This window comes from Excalfactoria chinensis, chromosome 18 (genome assembly GCF_039878825.1).
Source record: "Excalfactoria chinensis isolate bCotChi1 chromosome 18, bCotChi1.hap2, whole genome shotgun sequence".
NCBI classification, from domain to species: Eukaryota; Metazoa; Chordata; class Aves; order Galliformes; family Phasianidae; genus Excalfactoria; species Excalfactoria chinensis.
This window is the reverse complement of record NC_092842.1, coordinates 6697425-6717653: the sequence shown is the minus strand read 5'-3', so window position 1 is coordinate 6717653 and position 20229 is coordinate 6697425. Positions and strand designations below refer to the sequence as shown.

The 20229-nt window shown below is 49.0% G+C and overlaps 1 protein-coding gene across 3 annotated transcripts; it reads right to left on the bottom strand.

Moving 5' to 3' along the window:
- Positions 1–1326: 1326 nt before the first annotated feature.
- On the bottom strand, positions 1327–6969 carry TMEM250 (transmembrane protein 250). Of its 3 annotated transcripts, none has more exons than XM_072353107.1 (3): positions 6768–6969; positions 5785–5964; positions 1327–4107 (listed from the first exon to the last, which is right to left on the bottom strand). In XM_072353107.1, exon 3 carries the CDS (start codon positions 3972–3974, stop codon positions 3555–3557), a length of 420 nt encoding a protein of 139 aa, XP_072209208.1. In that variant the 5' UTR covers positions 3975–4107; positions 5785–5964; positions 6768–6969; the 3' UTR covers positions 1327–3554. The 3 variants fall into 3 exon arrangements, with proteins under 3 accessions (XP_072209208.1, XP_072209209.1, XP_072209211.1); XM_072353108.1 differs by having other exon boundaries at positions 5785–5898; XM_072353110.1 differs by lacking the exon at positions 5785–5964.
- Positions 6970–20229: the final 13260 nt, after the last annotated feature.

The window sequence follows — 20229 nt, the reverse complement described above, 5'->3', positions numbered from 1 at the left end:
TTCATACAGGATTTAACAGCACCCCAAACACCAGCTGTCGGCAAGTTCTGAAGAGTTAACGAGGTGAAACTCCAGCACTTCAGTGGGCCAACAGGACGAGCCACCTTGCCACTGTAAACCACCCTCAGCCCACACAGTGCAGATGGACAGGTGGCACCTGGTAGCTCCGGGTGGGCTGGGGTCTCTGGGGGCTACAAAGAGGCAGGGCAGAGCTGGCACATGTCTGGGGGACACGCTCTCCCAAATCCATGTTTCTTGGCTTTTTCCTCATTACACTTAACCCCATTTTTAGTAACATTTAAAGCCCAAACGTGGCAAGAAAAGAAGCAAACCCAACCACATGAAAGGGAACAAACCAGCTGCTCTCGTTGTTCAGGACAGAATCGGTGTGAAGGAATGCCAAAAGGAACATTGCAGGAGACTGTAAAGTTACAGCCAGACAGCACGACAGGGAAGACAACGAACTTCAGAGCCAGATCGACCCCTTCCAGCACTGACCTTCGGAAAGAGTAAAAAACAATCCCCAAACACAAAGGTTCCCAATGGGGCACAGTTTGCGGATCCCCACTTCATGGGATGTTTCTGGCAAGTAACAATATCAGCCACTTGTTGGGCTCCTGATAAATAGAAAGCCCACCTCCCGCCCGTTTCCTTATTTGCTGTATTCTAACAAGTTGTTCCCGACCCCCCTTATTAAAAAGGCCAAGTTTTCCAGTCAAAATGAATGGAGAAAATAAAACCAAACCAAACCAAAACGATACTCCATAGCAGCCACAGCTCTGACTGCTGCTTACCATTATTTGCACGTGCTTAGCGCCCCTCCTGCCCTGCTGCAGTTTGGCTCCCATTGCCCTGGTAAGCAACTCACAGAATCTCAACTGCTTCAGGAAATCTATTTTGGCAACGCCATCCTGAAGGCTTAAAACAACAACAAAAAAACCCAACACCCTCAAAAACACCGAATTTGAATTCTGAATCATTACCAAGATCTTATTCTGCCATCTCCTGGGGACGCTGCGAGGTTTAATTAGCTCTAGTTGGAAAACGCTCTGAAGAAGCTCAGTAAAGGTGCCAAACGCTGCTCTGCTTGGAGAGATCTGAAACGTTCGAATTATTGCATCATAAAACAAATCATTTGAAAATTAATTCCTCTTTCTTGCCAGCATGACTTCAAAGGGACCTCATTTCCAGGAGCATCCAACTGCCCGAGCAGCGCTCGGTGTCCGTGTGCTGCTAACAGCCAAGACTGAGAGTACTTCCAACCTCGCGTTGCCTCCCAGGTCTCCTCAATTGCTTAATCTCCAGGTTATCTATTTTCGTGGGCAATTTCACTCAAGATGCAGGGTAATCTGACTGGGCGTTAGGCTGTGCTTGTAAAGGAAGAATAGGGCATCCTGTCTTGGAAGCAACCTATCCCCAAGCTCTCTGGCTGAATACCTGGAGACTTGGCAAACATTACTTTCTGGTGATTTGATGAGGATACGTACTTTTTCCTTCACGGGTGCTGTTGAAACTGAACACAGAAGGCAGATGGGCAGGCGGCACAACAAAGCACTGAGGTGCAGCAGAGCCGGTTGGTTGGACACTGCTGCAGGAACAGGCAGCAGCCGGAGCAGGCCGGGTGGGGAGCACAGCAGCACAAAACCCCCTTTCAACCATTCAAGCCACTCAAGTTAGAACAAGGTTCTACCATCACACCTTCAGGCTGTGTCTGTGCTGCTCCATCTACAGAGCGCAAAGGAAAGCTGCTACAGCTGGCACCAGGGGGCTGCTGGGTGCCTCTCAGCACACAGAAAGCTGTTTGCTGGCAGCTGCAACTCACGTTTCCTGCAGAAATTCTCCAGCAGGAAGCTGCACAACCCACACAACCTGAGCTGTAGCACCCCAGGTGGACAGCTGTACTGGGCTGGGAATTACTGGGAACTGCCCGTGCCTGCAGGCAGGCTGCAGCTGGAACCTGCAGGACATGAAGGCCCTGTGGTGCACAGTACGCTCCCAGAACAGAGCTTTGGGGAGCTCCACAGTTACGAGGAAACCTCCAGACACTGCAGTTTGTGGCATACATTACACCAAGTCTTTCTTGCAGGAAAAAACTGCTTTTGGTTCCCACAAGGCTATTCTAAAGTTCACAACCACCATTGTCCATTATTTATTCAGCCCTGTGTGTCCACTTTGCATATTACATCATTATTGTAATGGTTGATAACAAGGTAATTTCTGGTTCTGCTTTAGCTTCAGACAGGTGCTTTCCTATTTTGCATCTGGAAAGCTACGAATCAATGTGAGCAAAAGGCCTCAACATGCACACAAATACTCACAGGCTGAAGCACTAAATGTTCTCTGCGCTCACCGACTTTGCTCTCAGTCCACTCACATCTGAAACCAAAGCCAATCAGGGAATGGCCACGTGTATCCAGTCTTGCTTATTTCATTGCAATTGACTCCGGAGAGAGGAGAAAGGATCAAAATAAAACTTAGGCCAAGTTCTGGTCTGCTTAACTGCCTGCAAAGGAACGAGCCAAGATCTCAGATCAGGACTAGTATAATTAAGCTTAGTGCTTAGTTCTCCAGCTGTGAGGAAAGTTGTCCAGTAACATCACTCATGCTGCAGCAAAGATAGGAGAGAGAGCTCTCTAACTGTGGGGAACAGCCACTGCCCCTTCAGACTGTACCCAGGTAAGACAGCCTCATCTCACTGCTGTGCATAAGACAGAAGTGCCTCTGGGAGAAAAGTGGGACTAATCAACTCAGGGAAAGGCGGGACCAACATCTAAACCCTGAGAACCATCGCAATGGGTTTCCATCATCACTGCGAACCGATAACAATTTGGCTATGACGGGGAATTTCAAGAGCACATGACACTGAACACTGCTCCCATCACTCCAGTGCATTTGTTCTATTGGGGTAAGACTCAATTACTCAGCATTAATTGCCTGAAAAGGACAAAACCATTCAAAGCTATATAATCACATTGAAGTGAACAACATGATACAGTGGGTTGAATGCAAGCCTTGCGTTCATCTAAAAAACAATATTAAAAAAAAAAAGAAAGACAAGAAAACCAAAAGTACAACATTCTGTTCAATTTGGCCCCATGCTCTTAGTTGGGAATATGCAAAATGCAAACTACATAGAGAAAGGACAGCACTGGTCTGGTAGAATACATATTACATGCCCGAGACATGAAGGAATGTTTCTCAGTGTGGGGCACAAGGTTTGCTGGATTCCGTGCTCCAGGAAATGCGCTGCCTTTTCCATGCCCACAGGAATAGAGGAACAGCAACAAGGCAGGCTCCTATAGACTAGAAGAAATTGCTATTAACTGGCTCTATGCAAAGAATAAACACCCAATCAAGGGTTGCATCAAGATGGCACCTTAACCCTTACAAAAAAGTAATACAAATTCCAGAGACAAGTGCATTAATTTATCAATAAGAAGCAGCACTGATAAATAAATTAATTTATATTAAAAAAAAAAAAAAGAAAAGAGGATATTGACAAATTCAGGGGAGGAAGAAAAGTCACCTTCTTAGCCCACGTGCTCTTGTTTTATTTACATATCCACAAATACCATGAAGCACCATCCCAGCCCCCCCACTAGCAGCATGGTCACATGAATTCCATAGATGAGCAGTTCATTCATGAGGCTGAAGTCCACTCGCCTTCGCCCCAGTAAAAGGAGGATGATGGAGAGTTTGTACTGGAAACGCAGAAAGATCCGGATGCCAAGGTACTGAAGGCAAAACAAGATAGAGAGTGCCACCCAGAGGATGGAGGTAAACAGGCTGCAGCTGAAGTACAGCAGGAAACGAATGAATCCGTACATCCATCGGGATTTGAGATAGATGTCAAAATTGTTGTACTTGGTGCGCACCAAGTGCGTGGTCCGTACCGGCCCACAGGCTGAATGCAGGCAGGTCGTGTGGGGGCCGTGGAACGAACGGACCCGGCGGGGGATGGGGATTACAGGCATCAGGCACCCCACGGGTCACTGAGTCCTAGTGCAGGACTTACAGGGCACATATCAAATGTCATCCATTAACATGGAAGAGCTCCAGCAGCCTGGGAACGCTAACTCTTTGCTGAGTTTCCAGGATGGAAGAGACCTGCAGGAAGGCAGAGAAGGAAGACACGTTTAAGCAGCCCCAGCAGGAAGACATGCAGCAGGGCAGGCTCACCCCAGCTTGGCACTTACATACGACTCTGTGAAACTCAGCTTTGCTGACAGTTCAGCCAGGCCAACATACAGAAATACAATGGTTTCCACCAACACCAAGTCAGATCCCCAAAAGCAACTGAACAGCAGCGCAAATTACAACTCGTTACAAGTTTTACAGCGCTAGTAAAGGAAAGAGGAGAGCTTCATTCAGGTGTTATCTTGGCTAATTCACAGGCCTTTCTTAATCAAACAGCAGTCCCACAACAGTCCACACATGCAAAAGGTCATATTGATGCATGTTTTCCCACTGGACCTTTGCAGTTGTTTTGCCTTTCCCAAAAGCTCTCTTTTCTTTAGGGTATTTTACAGCCCGGGCACAGTGATCACAGATTTCTGCTCATGTCAGAACCTGGCAAAGCTTCACCAAACAAGCTGAAAATAATGGAAGGTCTCACAAGAACAATGAAACCATCGTGTTTTTCACACTCCACAGGATGCACCTCCCTTTGCTTAGATGAGCCCTGTGGTCTCACTATCATTGCATCCAATGGCAAAGCAGCATTTCAAAGATAGCAAACAGTTTATTTCTCCTTTTGTGACCTGCAGAGATAAATACCTCTGTCTTGTGGAGTGTTTAGGATTCACAACCTTAACGTCCTTCACACACCCTCTGCTGTTATCAGAGTGATGAGCAGCAGCCCATTAGCCGCTCTCTGCTTCACCCCAGGCTCACAGTGTGCCAGATTCCGGGAATTATGAAACAACAATACATGTTTTAGATAATCCTAGAGAACAACAGGGACTTCCCAGCCTCCTCACACGCCCAGCCATTCAGCCTCTTGTTAAACATGAGATCCTATGACTGTTAAAATCAGAGCAGCTTAGAAGTTCCTCCCGTAATTGTTACTTTGTTGTTGCATTGTAAAGCATAAAGCTACAAGAAACTGCAGTTTCATAGCAGAGACTTTCAACGCAACACCGGGTGATTCATTTCCATTGCGACCTGCCTCAAGCTGCATCCGAGTGGAAACAACAGTTCTAATCACTTCCACATGGTCCCACGTTCTAATTCCTTTCCCTTTGCTGCAGAAACTTGTTGGCTCTGTATGAATTGCACTGATAAAGGGCAAAGGGAGTCAATGTAGGAATAAAGAATTTGGGATATTAAAGTCTATTCTCAAATATCAAAGATATTCATGTAGCTTTAAGTGCCTCCCTGCCATAATTTCCTGCCTGTAAAAAAGGAAATGCTAAATAGCTTAGAAGTGTGTTACAAGAATGTATTTTGCAAGGCACATGAAGTGGATAGATGCTAATTTGACATTGCTGCAAAAAGCAACAGTTTATTGTGCCTGGAGCATGCAACTGAACAGAGCAAACATAAGAAAAGCTCTTGGCGAGGCCACACCTGAGTAACAGAGAACAAACCTCACTTGCATAAGCAACAGTTTGCTCTGTGGTTAATTGAGCACACTGACTCCACGTCTGGCTTCTGTTTTAAGAAGAGGACTTTTGGTTTCTCTGATACAACCTCCAATGGGTGAATCTAAGAGGCCTCAAACAACACTGTCACAGCCCAAAGCAGAGGGATGTTGCACAAATAAGAAACTTGCAGACACATTACATTGTAAATGATGCTGCCATCCACCCAGCAGAAGGTCGGTAGTTCGCTGCCGTTTCTGGGTGCCACTTAATTCTTGTACCAAAAGAGTGAAGTTCTCCTGTGACTCCTGGCCTCCTAGGGAGAGGACAAGGAATCGCTAAGGTGCTTCACAGACTCACAACATCCTACACATGAATTGATCTAAAAGATAAAAGGAGAGATTAGTTTTCAGTGTGCTCATTTTGAGTGGTGGGAAGCTCTGAACGACAAGGCTTCTGCCCAGACATGTTTAAGCCCATTAAGATTTTAAGAAGAATCACACGCTCAGTAAATGACACAGCGCAGCTCATTGATAAATGCTGAAAGAATCACTTAATTGCACACAGAGCCATAAGCACAGACAGGGGTGGGAGAATGAGGGGAGAATGACAGGGAATGAGCTCTAGTCTGTCACTTCCGTTGTCACAGAAGCAGTTCTGGTCATACAGGTGCACACTGCACACACACTGCCGGCACATGAAAGCAGAATACACAGAAGCAGGCCCAACCTGCGTGGGAGTGATGCATCCGAACACCTCAGCACCCACCCCCCAGGCCTGCTGGCAGGCCGGGCACGAAGCCACCTCGGCCCCAGCCGTGCCGCCATAAACCAAGAACGGAGGATGCTGCAGCACCGTCGCCTACGTGGGTTTCATCCCCCCTCCCTGCGGGGCTCCCCCCAAGGTGAGAGCCAATGACAAATAAAGGTGAGCGCTGGTCGAGAAGCGCCAGAAGGAGCGGAACCCGAACTGCTCCTCCATCGCAACCAGCTCGGGAAGGGGCCGCCGCTCCCAGCCCCGCAGCCGCCGCCTGGGCCTCCCTCAGCGCCCGGGCCCGGCCTCAGAGCGCTGCGAGGCCCCGGCGGAGGGCAGCGGCCACCGCAGCGGAGCGAGGCCCTGAACGAGGCCCTAAACGAGGCCCTGCCCGCCGCCTCCCCCCGCCCCGGGGCGCTGCCCCGCGCTCACCGTCCTGCCCATGGTCTTTCTCCGGGCGGCAGCCAACGAGGCCGGGCGTCCCGGGCCCGGGCTGAAAGGAGGCCCGGGCCTACGGGCGGGCGCCGCACCGCGCATGTGCGGGAGGCGGCGGCGCTCCGGTTCCGGCCGGTGGCGGCGACGACGGCGGCGGGAAGGGAGCGGCCGAGGCGGCGCGCGGTGATGTCGTCATCACGCCGCGCTACTGCCGCCGGAAGCGGGAGGGCGCCGCGTTGCCAGGGCAACGTGGGTGGGTGTGTCAGGGCGCCGGGCGGCCCGGCCGGGCCTCGCTGCCCCTGTCGGTACGGAGCTGCCGGCGGCCTGTGCCGGACGTACGGCCCGCAGCGTGTCGTGGCCGCAGTAGGTACCCGAAGTTCCTTCGACACGAGCAGGAGGAGCCCATTTCAGAACTAAATGCTCTCCCCGGTGTTTCCCCTTAGATTTAATTAAGGATGACTTTCTGTAATGGAAAGAATAACAACCTTTTATTATTGCCCCCCCGCCCCGCTCGCTGTCTGGGCATTACCGCAGTGGAAAAACATTAAATAATAAGAACTCAAAGCCATCTGCCAATAACCAGACGTGCTGCACGGCTCAGCAGTCGGAGGCACACGGCCAGATCCCTCCCAGCACACCAGCTGCCTGCAGTGCGCTCAGCCCCCAGCACCATCTTCTTTCTGCAAACACAATGAAGGGCCCCGAGGCACGGGATGAACATCGAGGGAGAATGAGGCGGTTGTGCACTCCAAACAAATTGCCCTTTTCTGGTGGGAGGGAAAAGGGGAGGTGAGAAGCTGATGAGTTTTCCCAATAGCGTGAAATGGGAACATCTGTTTGGTGACTGAGATCAGAGTGAGAGCCACGTCGCATTTCTTTACCTCCACCAACTGCCCGTAATGGGGAGCCAGAGATGGGAATGACAGCCCAAGCGACAGCGTTATGAAGGTACTTTGGTCTTACTGGGGGGTGATGCTGATTGCAAGTAGTGCAAAGGGGGGGCTCTGGCAGACAAAGGCTCCCACAGCCTCCAGCAGCACCCAGCCACCTGCACAGCACAACCCCAGCACGTGTGCGTGGAGGATGACGCCACAACATTGGTGCCAAGACCACCAGTTTTCATTTCTTAGGTCAGGATGACAAAAACGCGAGGCAGCAGGACTCAGTCTTCAGCCTGAAATACATTGACCTGCTGAAATGAATGCGTGTCTTCATAACAAATACGCAGTCCTTGAGGCAGCCATGAATTGAAGCTTTGACATTCAGAGAGGTAAGGTCCTGAAGAGACGTCTGTGCTTCAGCCCAAAGAGGACCCGCCCCCAGCCCTCCAGCAGGGCTCTGGGCTGTATTTCTTTCCCGTGCTAATTTTACTAAAGACACAACTCATCTCCCTGTTGATTGAACAGTTTTGTGTTGACAGCATTGAAGATTTGTGATGAAACTTATCATCAACACCGAGTGCGGGCCATTAGTACCAGTCAGAGCAGCTAGCTGCTGCTGCTATATTTTACAGCACCCTTCAGAGACAAACATACACATTTATATGTCACTTGTTGCAATATAAATGCTAACTTGTACCTCTTTCAAAACTTTTAATGAATTGTGTGCATTTCATGAGATTTATTGCGTGAACCCGACTGCTCCAAACGTTGCTTTAAACATATTTGTCACTTTGGCAACTGAACAAAACCAAAGCTGGAAGATATTGCCTTTAGAAATAAATCATAAATATACTCATCCTAAAGGGGGTTTATTTGGGTCATTAATAGTTGATGCTCCCCCCCCAGCTCAGGATTTAAAGTTAAATTATGCAAAATCAAAAACAAACCTTATAATACTTAATCAAACATGCATAAAACTGTCAGGACCAAATAAATTCTCTCAATTAACTTGCTTCAGATTGTGATTGCATTTACTAATTTAATCAACACTAGAATAATTTGGAGAGCTGCTAATGATAAATTACCGTGGTGCTGCACATGAGGAGCCTCCAATGCAGCGTGTGCTGAGACAAGAATGCAAGACGTGCTTGCCAGGCTGGGAGCAAGATGTAGCAGCAGCTGAGTTGTCACAACTGTTTTGTAGTGGAAATGTCTTATTCCCATCTTTTTTTTGGGGGGTAGATTTTACAGTAAATAGTTAAAACACATCTCATGGGTGGCCCTTTTCTGAACAAATTAGTGTTCACCCATGGAGCTGTTCTCCTTCCAAGGTGGGAGGAGTTTAGAAGCAAAGCAGTTCCATCCACAGGCGTTTGCTCAGTGTGTGACTGGGACCCTTAGCTTTGAACACAGGGCAGGGGCTGCAGCCTCCCATCCTGCTCTCCAGCTCCAGTGCAGTCCTGGAGCTGGAGTAAGAGCCTTGTCATGCTGAGATGTTCTTTAGCTCTGTCCTTTTGCACTTTGATCGGAGCTGCTCTTACAATAAAATGGATCTGACCCCTGTCTAGGAAAAGCTTTCAATACTATTGCTTGTGGAGGGCTAAACAACTGACTTTTTGCAAGCATAAGCAAGGTTTTATGGAGAGGTTTTCTTTTACAGGTTCACGTGAAGGAGGCTGTGAGGTATTCGACCCTGTAAAGCTCCTGGATCTCCAAAAATCAGACCCTTATTTGGTCCGTAACCTTTCTACATCTGTTTTACAAAGCATAACAATGTCCATAGAGCGACTGTGGGATAAACTCATTGCAGTGCTCTTTCTCTCCCTCTTCCCCCACACCCTCTCTGTAAAATATACTTCACAGGGGCCAGCTTACCATTTTTCTCACCTTTTATTTGATTCAGGGCTTGTGCTGTATAAACATAGAGCTCTTACACCATTGGGTCAGCAGAAATAAGTAAATACAGACCTGTGTGTGATGAAGATATACCCAATATACAGCTCACAGTTCTTCTACAGCGGCCCAGAAACAACTGCTTGCTCTGTATAACCCCATAGCCTTAGGAAGGTCTTACAGCCATAATTCCAGGTCTTAAAGACAATAAACGTGTTGATGTGAGATTTTGCAAGCTAACATTCATTGCTGGTTACCTCTGATATCCAAACCCACCATTCCAAAGCAGCAGCACCTATACAAACCCCTGTGGGCTTTGCTGTAAAGCTGAAATATAACAAATTGAGGAATTAATTCTTTCCTTTTCCTTAAAGGAGATTTAGGGTCAAGTCTCAACCTTAAATTTTAGATGTAATCGATCTGCCCAACAAATCTACACTGCAAAAGCCGGGGTAATAATTTTTCCTTATTACTCTTTTCCAGATCTCATCTCTTAGCTTAAATGTCAGCTTTAATCAGTTTGAAGAGATTTGCATGTGGTAAATAATAATGCAGCAGATTAGACTAATCAAATAAAATTCCATAGCAGAAAGCAGAACCAATTCCCACTCCTGCAGTGGTGCTGTATCAGCTCCGGGGTCCTGCAGCTCTCCCTGCAAAGTCAGTGGGGCTGCAAGGTGCCCACCTCGGCTCACGGGGCTCTTTGAGGTCCAGCAGTGCTGTTTGCAGAGGGGCGGATCGCTGCCCCACACCTCGGGAGATGAAGCGGCGGTTGTCTGAGATGCCGGAGTCACGGCAGGAGCCGGCTGCTCACACATGGAGGGGGGGGGAAGCTGTCTCTAAAAGAAATGAAAATGGAGCTGGCTGCTTTGCTGTGGACAGAACTCCTGCCAGCGCTTGTTGCTGCATCACGCTGGCCGGCTCAGAGCTGGCTGGTGTCAGAAACAGCCCAGCACGTAGAACGCTCTCACGGAGATGTGTCCTTACTGCCCTGTTCACTGCTGGGAACGGGCAGGCAAGTGGGGCAGGTAGAGAGAGATGGAGAGAAAGGGCACAGACCTCTGCTTGCCCAAGGTGTGTTTCCCCGAGCTCCCCACAGCTCCAGCCCTGCCCTCTGCTGGGAATCACTGTGGGCACCCGCACGGCACATCAGCCGAGTGCCAAATTGAGAAGCAGCGTTCGTTCTCCTGAGGTTCATGAAAAGCAGCTTTGCCGCTATTTCTGCATGTTACAGAGCATCAGTCAGCGCCCAAAGCCACCACGACATCGCCCTCAGCACCAAGGGCTTTGCTATATCACAAGTCCTTTGGGGTGCATGGAAGGCATCGGTGCAGTGTTTCCTTTCCTTCTTTGCTCTTTCCCTCATCGCATCTCTCAGACCAGCAGGTTGAGCCTCCGGCTCCGCATCCCCGCCGTTGGCATTGCGCGTGCGGTCGCGCCCCGCCAGGCGGAGCTGCTGTCCCAGCGTTACGGCGGCTCCGAGCTTCAACCCCAAACCCCGCCGGGGTCGGGACAACTTGATGTCCGCTGAGGGTTCGGTACCGTCCGTCCCAGAGCGAACGTGCGCTCAGTGCGGAGCAGCGCCTTGCTGGTGGGTGGGGAGAAGCTCCTGGAGCTTTGTGCCTTGTGGACGTCGCGTCTGTTCGGGCTTTTCAGAGTCATTACACAGCATCAGCCCTACGAATAAAAACAGGCTGAGAGAAGAGTAATAAAGGATTTATCAGATCATCTTCAAACAAACCCGCATGTAAAAGCAGCGTCTTTTCAAACACGAAAACCACTGCAGTGGTCTAAAGAAGATTTCCCTGTAGATCAGAGCTCTGCCTCTCTCCTTGTATTTACCCCCAGACCGGGGGAATGCAGATCTCCATGACAAGTTGCACCTACCTCCAAAGGGAAAATCATTTTATCAATGCGGAGAGCACAGAAGTAAGAGCTGTAAGCACTGCTTCCAAAGATGCAGCACTATCACCCTCTCGATGGACACGTTGGCCCATTTTTCAGCCTGGCTTTTTTAAAGTCTGTGACCCCATCAGGAGCTGCACCCAGGAGGCAGCACATTGCACAAGGCTGCTGCCAGCTCTGTGGGGCTGGGAAGGGACCCACCATTCACCTCCATTCTCCCCGGGTTCATCGCAGGCAGAGCAGCCCTCAACTTCATAATGCAACGTTTTGCCAACAAGAACGTGAAGGAGACAAAAACCCAAAGCCCTCATCAATCACAGCCCAGCTCCCGGGACAATTAGCAGCTTCTATTATCTTAAGAATGACACTTGTAGCACAGAGCAGAGCACGGTGCACCTTGTGTTATAATGCAGCTTGCAAAAAAAAAGAGAAGGCTCGAATTGCATTAACATTGCATTAGATTCCCATGACTTTTTATATCAGCACTTGTGAGTTATTTATGAATTCATTTATTTACAAGGACAGCCCTTTCTGCATTCAGTTGCCATGGTTCCTTTAACTCCTGTATCTTATTAATTCCGGGTGTTATGAAATAAATACAGAACAGACAAGTACCGGGTGTCATTTTTTTTCCCCCACTCAGTTACTCCTTTTTATTTTGCAGCTTCATTCCCTGTGTCCTGGGCAGAAAAGCCCCAGCACTTCCCTGCACTGCAGCCCAGGGTGATGCTGGGGCTGTCTGGGATGGAGGACGGTCCTACAGCCAGGATCCCGAAGCCAACATGCTGGAAGTGCATTGTAATAGAATTCCACAAGAAAATTAAATCAATTACCGAGTCTAATAAAGCTCTGAAGGTTTTTAATTAAACTAAGATTTAATTAAAGCAGCACGAGCCCGTGCTCCTTTGATATTCTGCCTCAGACCCCAGAGGATTGCAGCTCCTTTTGGTAATTTACGTGGGCTGGATCAATCATGAGAGGCACACGGATGTGAGAACTTAGTGCCATAGGATGGAAAACTGAGTGATGGGAAGCAGGGAGGCAGATGGGGTGGGAGCAAACAGCAGTCTGAGCCAAGCCCATAGCAGGGGATGCCATCACCCAAAAGGCTCCTGCAGGGAGAAGGGACAGACAAGAGCCAGGTCACCCAACTTGCACATCTGGTAAGTGGCCCCAGGATGTTCTGCCTCTATTTTAGTCTTGTTTTGTACACAATATGCCCCAAACATGCTTTGTTTCTTAAGGAGATAAGGATCTTTATGTAACCCATTTTTCCTTAACACTAAGTCCTTTGTCAGGATTAAAGGATCCTAAAACATCTGTATGAGCTTGGGTGGCAGATGCACAAAGAAAGCAGCCTGAAATAACATGGAATATTAACCTCCTAAATGAGGTATTTAAAAAAGTAAAAAGACCCTCTTGTATTCTTACTTGCATTCTTACATTCCTGGCCCTGGCTGCACAATGCAGATGAAAACAACAGCCATCCTCTGTGACTTTCATTCCTGCGCTCATACCTGATAGTCCTGATGCTTCCCTTCTTTTTTAATGGGGACATCATCACTTTCTCTGCACCACCTTGCTCAGAAAGACCCCATAAGTCCCATTTTAGCATCCTACTAAACCAGGGAGCACAGCACAGCTCCCCAGAGCTGCTTTTGTAAGCTCTGCATCACTTTAGCCCAGCTGCTGATCTCACACCCCCACCCATGTAACAGGCATCAGCTAAGCAAGGCAACTGCCCTCCCTCTGCCTCCCCTCATCGTGGCATTGCTGCACACCTGAGCTGCACACGTGGAAAGGAAGAGATTGACATGGATGGATGGATGGATGGATGGATGGATGGATGGATGGATGGATGGATGGATGGATGGATGGATGGATGGAGCAGGTCAGAAGCACCCCCAAGTGCTGAGCAGGCTGCCAGCAGCCCCCACCATTCCCACTTCCCGGCCCATTTCCAGCAATCCATACTGGCCCATCCGTCCTGGCCATGGCCAGCTTGCAGCCATTAGTGTGATTACTGGGGGTCGTGAAGTTCAAACAAAAATGTCAATTTTCATCTGGAGGAATGGTCCCATTTTAGGAGCCAAAGGGATTTCTTTTCTCTCTCTCAGAGCCCCCGACTGTGAAATCATTGCTCCCCAAAGGCTTGCAAATTTCTGGCCAGCGAAAGGTGCCAATAGCTCCTGAGCCAATAAAAAGATTAACAAGGGTCACTGGTGCTTCCCTCCCTGGCTGCACTCGAAGGCTCTGGGGCCTATTTTGAAGATATTAACCGTTGCCTTTACCTCCTGCACGTTTATCACAGGGTTCAGGTCTGTATGGATTTATCGATGAGATGCTGCCATCAATCTCCCCAGCAGAGTGCCAGCCCCAGAGTCACCTGGGTGACATCACCCCAGAGGTGAGCAGGGACAGGAGAAAGAAGATTGAAATCACACAGAGCAGCTGCTGGGGGAGATGCAGGCACTGCTGAGGGGCAGAGGCTGTTTCACATAAGGGTTGGGGTACAGTCTGCCCCACATGCATTGGTTTTGGGGTCAGGGTGCAGCCCTCATGTCGAATATTTCCTTTTCTGGAGAAATTTGAGATAGGTCCCTATAGCCTGGCCACAGCCTTGTGGCACTGTGAGGTGACACAGCAGCGCTGGGGGTGCTATGGCAGTGTACAGGGATATGTGGCAATGGTAAATCATGGTGACACCTGACAGACCAGGGGCACGTATGGCCGTGGTGGGTGGCACTGTGCCTATGGGATACCCAGGGTACCCTGTGCTCACAGCCGTGGGGCTGCTCAGCCCACCTGGGACATGTCATGGATTTCAGGTGGGTTTTTTCTTTCTTGTCATGGTGTTAAATAATTAAGTCTGTTCCATCTTTACCTACTGACAATGTGGCCCTTAATTAAGTGGTTTAATTAGATGCTGGCAGCTTTAATTAAGTTTAGGAAGCTGGAGGTGACTGGGAGCCTTTAGCTGAGCTGCGTAAGCCTTTCCCTGGGGATGCAATATGGGAGAATCCTTTGCTCCATGCTCTGGTCTCTGGGCAGGGACCCAAGGCAGAGCCCATCCCCTTTGTCCCTACTGTGTCCCCCTGTGGCTGCTTGGGGCACTGCTGGCTCAGAGGTGTGAGGGAGCCGAGTTCTGCCCGGGACCATGGCTTGGACTGTGCATGAGGCTGGGATATAGAGACAGGACAGGACCCACCGCAGCTGCATCAGGCAGAGGAGCAGCATCTGCAATTCTACACCACGCGTGGGGCTGTCTAAAAGATGTATTGCTTTTTAATAATGTAAATATGTAAATATGACTGAGGTGCCATTAATCCTCCTTGCCTCAACTTGATACCACTCTTAAGAACAAATGTAATAAGATATTATTAATATGCAAAGTAATAGCATGTTCACCTGGTGAACGTCAACGCATTGCAGAGCTGAGCAGCAAGTAGCACTGGGGAGCAACCTGTCCTCCCCCAGCCCATGGGATGGCTGTGCCACTCTGAGCACTGTAGGCACAGCCCACTGCTGCCTCTCCTCTGCAGCCATGCCTTCTCTGCTGGGTTGCTGCAAAGCCTCATGTATTTTCCTGAAGGATTTCCTGGCCCTCTCTCTTTAGTTTTGTGCAAGAGGAAGGGGAGCCTGGCTGGTCCCAGGGCATGGATGTGCAGGAATTGAATAGGAAATTGTTCTGTGCAAATGGTGCTTCGGTTCACGTCGGCCCTGCTCTGTAAATCTGCTCAACCTTCTTGCAGCGGAAACTCAAAGAGATAACCAATATTTCAACAGCACAGACTGGTGGAGACCTTCACCTCTTGGTGTCCCCCTGGGCGTGAGAGCAGAGAGCAGTGCAGGCATGAGCACGGCCATGGTTAATGCAAAAATTAACCCGCTGTCCTCGCTTGGGTCAAAGTAATTTCATCTAATTTGATAATCTGGGCCCTTTATCATTAATGAGTCCTTGGGGGGGTGGGGGTCAGAGCCTCTTTTTGGCTGAAGAAAGCAGCAGAGATTATTTTTAACACTCAGACCACTCAATAAAGCAGAAATACTTTTTCTATTGACAGTGCTGCTGGTTTTCTCTTTGGTGGTTGAATGGAAATTGCCAAATTAATCTCTAATTGAATCTGAAATGAATCCTCGGTTTCACGATTAATGAACCCCAGAACCACAGATTTACCTGTGTAAAATGTACTGAGAAAAACCAGGACTGTATCAAAGAAAATGAATCAAAAAACATTTATCCCCTATTTCTCTCTATACAAGAAACTGGGCAGTAAGCAGGAAAGCTGCCACCGAGCACTGATGGACTGATCTCCTTGCAAAGATGTTGGTTAAACCACCCCAGGCACAACTCCAGAACCCATCAGATTTTGGCTGCTCATGCTCTCCTCTGCTCCCATTCCTGCTGCACTTCTTCTACAGCCCCAGATCCTTTTCTTGTCTCTGGGCTGCACGGGGCAGCTGTGTGCAAACTGCCTGACCTCTCTAGGCATGACCCTTCCCTTTCCTCCCAGGTTTCTTTATGCATCATCACTTTAGCAGGGTTTATTGTCCTGGAAATCTGTTTGCCACATGTTAGCTGGAGCTCTCTGCTAAGGTCCTTGGTTAAATATTCATGCAGAGGTTGCTATTAAAGCAGGGGTGAGAACTCAGGTTACACGCAGGAGACGAGGAGATGGCTGTGCTGGCACAGGAGACAGCCTCAATATCAGGTTAAGAATCCTCGTGGAAATGCCTCACCCCACATAAGGTCTGGGTGTGGAATGGTAGGGGAACATCCCCCATATATCGTGCAGCTGAAGTGCTTTAGTTACCTGTGTGAGGTTGGCAAACCAGGGCCCTGAAAACCTTCTTGTGTAGGATGGTAGGACATGAAGTCCCGTGTGGGTCTGAGGGCACTAAAGAAGCAAAAGAGAATTTTGAATAAGGTTGAGTTTCTAAGATGGGAAGGAAAAAAGCAATGCCTGTGGATGGGATCTGGGGCTGCAGCTTCACCTCCATGCATGGGGCAAGGAGAATGCTGGGCAGGGAGCAGCACCCAACCCTGAGCAGGGGCTGCAGCGAGGAGGGGATGCTTGAGTAGGGGCCAGGCTGGGGATGGGGACATTGCAGGGGGATGCTGGGGACAGACCACCCAGCTGCATCCTGCCCTCCCTCTTGGGTATAGGAACCGCGAGGGCAAAAGGACAGGGGAGCAGAAGTCAACCCCCGGGGTGTTGGGTAACCGTCACCTGAGCTCTGCCTAAAGGTGACTTCCTCATGAATGGCTCCCAGAACACCAACACGCCAAGCTGGTGAATTATGCAGGGCAGCCCTGCGCCGAGCAGATGGCATTGCTGCTGTAACGTGAGCAGCCGCACTCGACAAAATGCAAAGCCCAGCAATTAACCTTTTTGAAGGTTTCCTCTTGTCCCGGGGATTAAACCTCCTCCAGTCCCCCTGCGCTCCACTCCTACTCAAGAGAAAGGAATAATCCCCCAAATAAACAAGGGAAATAGACTTTACAGCCCCAATGGCCCCAAGGTGGGCTTCCAAAGCCAGCACAGCACCATTGGGTCTGATGCTGACTCCTCGTGTAGGCAGTGCAACTCCTCAGCTTGGGAGCTTATTGCTGCCTTGAACCAACGCCATCCCCTTATTTGTCTTTGAGATGAAATTCTGGCTCCAGAGGATACCTGGAAACTGTTTGGGATGCAGTTTTTATTTACACCCCCAAGCTTCAGCGTTCTATTCTTCCCAAAGCCTGCCCTCCTGCAGCCTTGGCCAGGGTTGATTTATGAGAGAGAAATAAAAGAAGAATAAATCATTATTATTATTTATTTATTTTTTAGATGAAGAGAGCAAATTGTTCTTTTCGTCTTAGTGTGAAAAAAACAAACCCACAGTTCCCAATATAAAGGTCTCAGGCCATGATTACTGGGCGAGGAGGACAGACAAAGGAGGGGAATCGGGCTGGGTGACGGCAGCCCACCATGACAGCACGGGTGAGGGATGTTTCCAACGCCCTGTTCCATTCAGGCCCAGATTTACTGCAGCAGACAATGCTCAGAAACCCATGAGCATCCAGCCTGCACTCAGGGCTCCTGCTATCAAAAGCCACTCCAGGTAGGGATGGAATGGGCTGAAGATGGCAAACCCCAAATTTGGTCCCTTTTCCCTTTCCCTGCATCCCCTGGGCTCCACCTTCTGAGCGCCACACACTGTGCTGGGTAGGGAGAACACGAGCAATGATTTACTTCTTAGAGAGAAAATGTATCTCATGCCGGGCACTCACCTTGGTGTTTGACCAAAGCTATTATTTTTAACTATGATATTCAATCCTCTTCATGATTAAACTGATTAATTTCCAACAATGGAGTCTATATTGCCTAATACTTTTAATTAACAAAGTGTTGTACATATACTGGCAAAGCATTACTGGCACCATTCCTATGCAATACACTTAATTCCATAATAAATTATTGGCATGAAGGACTAAGATAAGGCAGCCTGGAAGAGGCTGACAAGAGAGGAGGACTTGAGACTCGTGGTCACTGGTTGGACTGTCGTGGAATGCCAGATCTATTCCTTGTTTTCGGATGTCCTGCAGTCAGGACTGGGGAAGGGAGCACCCAGAATGGAACCAGCTTGGCTTCACCTCGGGGCAACAGTGGTGGTGGGGGGGTTGATGCTGTGTTTATGAATGGTCATTGCATCAGAGAGGGAAACCACACCTTGTAAAGTGAGGACACGAAGGTTAATGGAAGGATTCTATGTTTTCCAAGGTTTTTTACAAATTAGTCAAGAGATAAATACCCTGGGGCCACACGCTAAGCAAAATTCATTCCTTCGACTTTTATTGGATCACAGCGGAAGGAGTCGGCGGTCAGAGGTCATCAGTGTTGCTTTAAGGGGGTCAAACTAATTAGCACCACGGATCATGCTGCTGGCTGTTCCCTCTTTGTTTCCAAAGCCTTGCTGACCTGGTCAGAACCTCCTGGCCCCACTGGCTGCAGGGACCTGGCTCAGCCCTCCTGCTCTGCTGGAGAAATCTTTAGGCTTTTTTTCTCTTTCAGTTCAACATGCAGCCAACAAGGAGGCAGCCTATGGCACATGCAGCCATATCCCCTTTCCCAGTTGTGTGAGCTGTACCTCCCACAGGAGGGGAAAGTGATGTACACAAGAAGGATGGAAGATCTCCATTGCTACCTACTGGGACATTGGCTGGGCCATTGGTTCTGCTGATGGGACTGAAGCTGCTCTCCTAAAAGGGCAGCAGAGCCACAGAGACCAGCAAGGGGCTTCTATGGGCACCAGGGTGGTGGCAGGGATACAAGGAGAATGCACTTGCACTTTTCTGTTTCTTCGCCCACAGTGCTTGGTCAGCACATCATAATGATGAGTTTCATGCAACAGCCGAGCCTAGCCTCAGTCTCATAAATTTGTTATGCATTACATCCAATTAATGTAAATTATTACAGCGACTAAATAATAGCTCTGCCATCCGGACAAGGGAATAATCAGAAGTGAGCCTGCAACTTCCCAAGGGCCCGGCTGAATTAACTCTTTCCCCATAACTCCACTGAACTAACAGAGCTGGGTACCAGCTCCACTCTTCTCATGGCAGAAACCCATCTGGCCCAGTGCCTGAGGCACAAGAGCCTGGGCATCAGCAGGGTGATGGCAGCAAGCAACTGCCTACCAGCACCCATGGTATCTGTCTGTCCTTCCATCACCAGGCGATGGACACCCTTCTCCCTGCCCCTCTTGCTACCCAGGAAGCACAGCCAGGTGGCAGTGCCCCAGGCAGGGATCTTGTGCTCATCAGCAGTGCCTCCATGTGCTGTGCTGTGAGACCAGGAGGGGCCCTGCTGTGTTTTTCCAGGCAGAAGCCATCATCAGTATTAGCAATAATTCCGGGGTTCAGATTAAATGGAGTAGAGACGTGAGATCAAGGTAATAAATAAATAGTCCCCTCCCTGCCTCAGTGTGCTTCCCATGTGTTCATCCCTAAGCCATCCCACACTGTGCTGCTGCTTGGTTTGCTTGTGCCCAGCTCCTCGCCGTACCCATTTACCTTGGCAGAGCAGCCACAAATCATGCTGACACACCAATCAAGAGATCTGGAAATTTTTACACTGCTCCGTCTCTTGAAAGATGAGTCACCCCTGCACTGTGCTCGTGGGCACCCGGATAAATCTGTCACAACCTTCTCCTTCCCTCAAGGTGCAAAATTCCTTCCCTCTTTTCAGCAGGGCTGTATTTCCTCTCTTTAAGCTCCTCTTCCTGCCCAAGTGCACATCCACAACCCTCAGCCTTCTCAGTATATTTCTCCCTTTGTTCCTGTTTCACTGACAACTTCATCCTAATAGTCTCCTCAAAGGAATGATGAATGCATAAGCTGCATATTGATCACCACAGTGATTGATTACTGGATCTCTTTGACAGATGAGCCTACTAAGGTAGTTGCCAATATGGAGGTATGGATGGCAGGGCCCCCTTGTACAACAGTCTAATGGTATCTGACCTGATAGGGCAGCAAGGCAACTCCCTCATTTCAGCAGAAAGAAAGGCCTCTTTATACTCTTTATAAAATAATTCATAGGAAACTTAAAACACTCAGACACAGAGAGATTGCAAATGGGGAAATATGATGGATTATGGGTTGAAAGGAGCCGACTTCTGGAAGCTAAATTGATCCCCAGGAAAATGTTTTTGTCTGCTGTGAAAAATAGGCAATATCTCAGCAGCTCTGGAGGGCTATAATCTGGGAAATAATTTGCTTTTGATTTCCTTTAGTT

Excerpts from the sequence above, each read along its gene's own strand:
- TMEM250 (XM_072353107.1), bottom strand. The coding sequence starts at position 3,974 with ATGCCTGTAATCCCCATCCCCCGCCGGGTCCGTTCGTTCCACGGCCCC.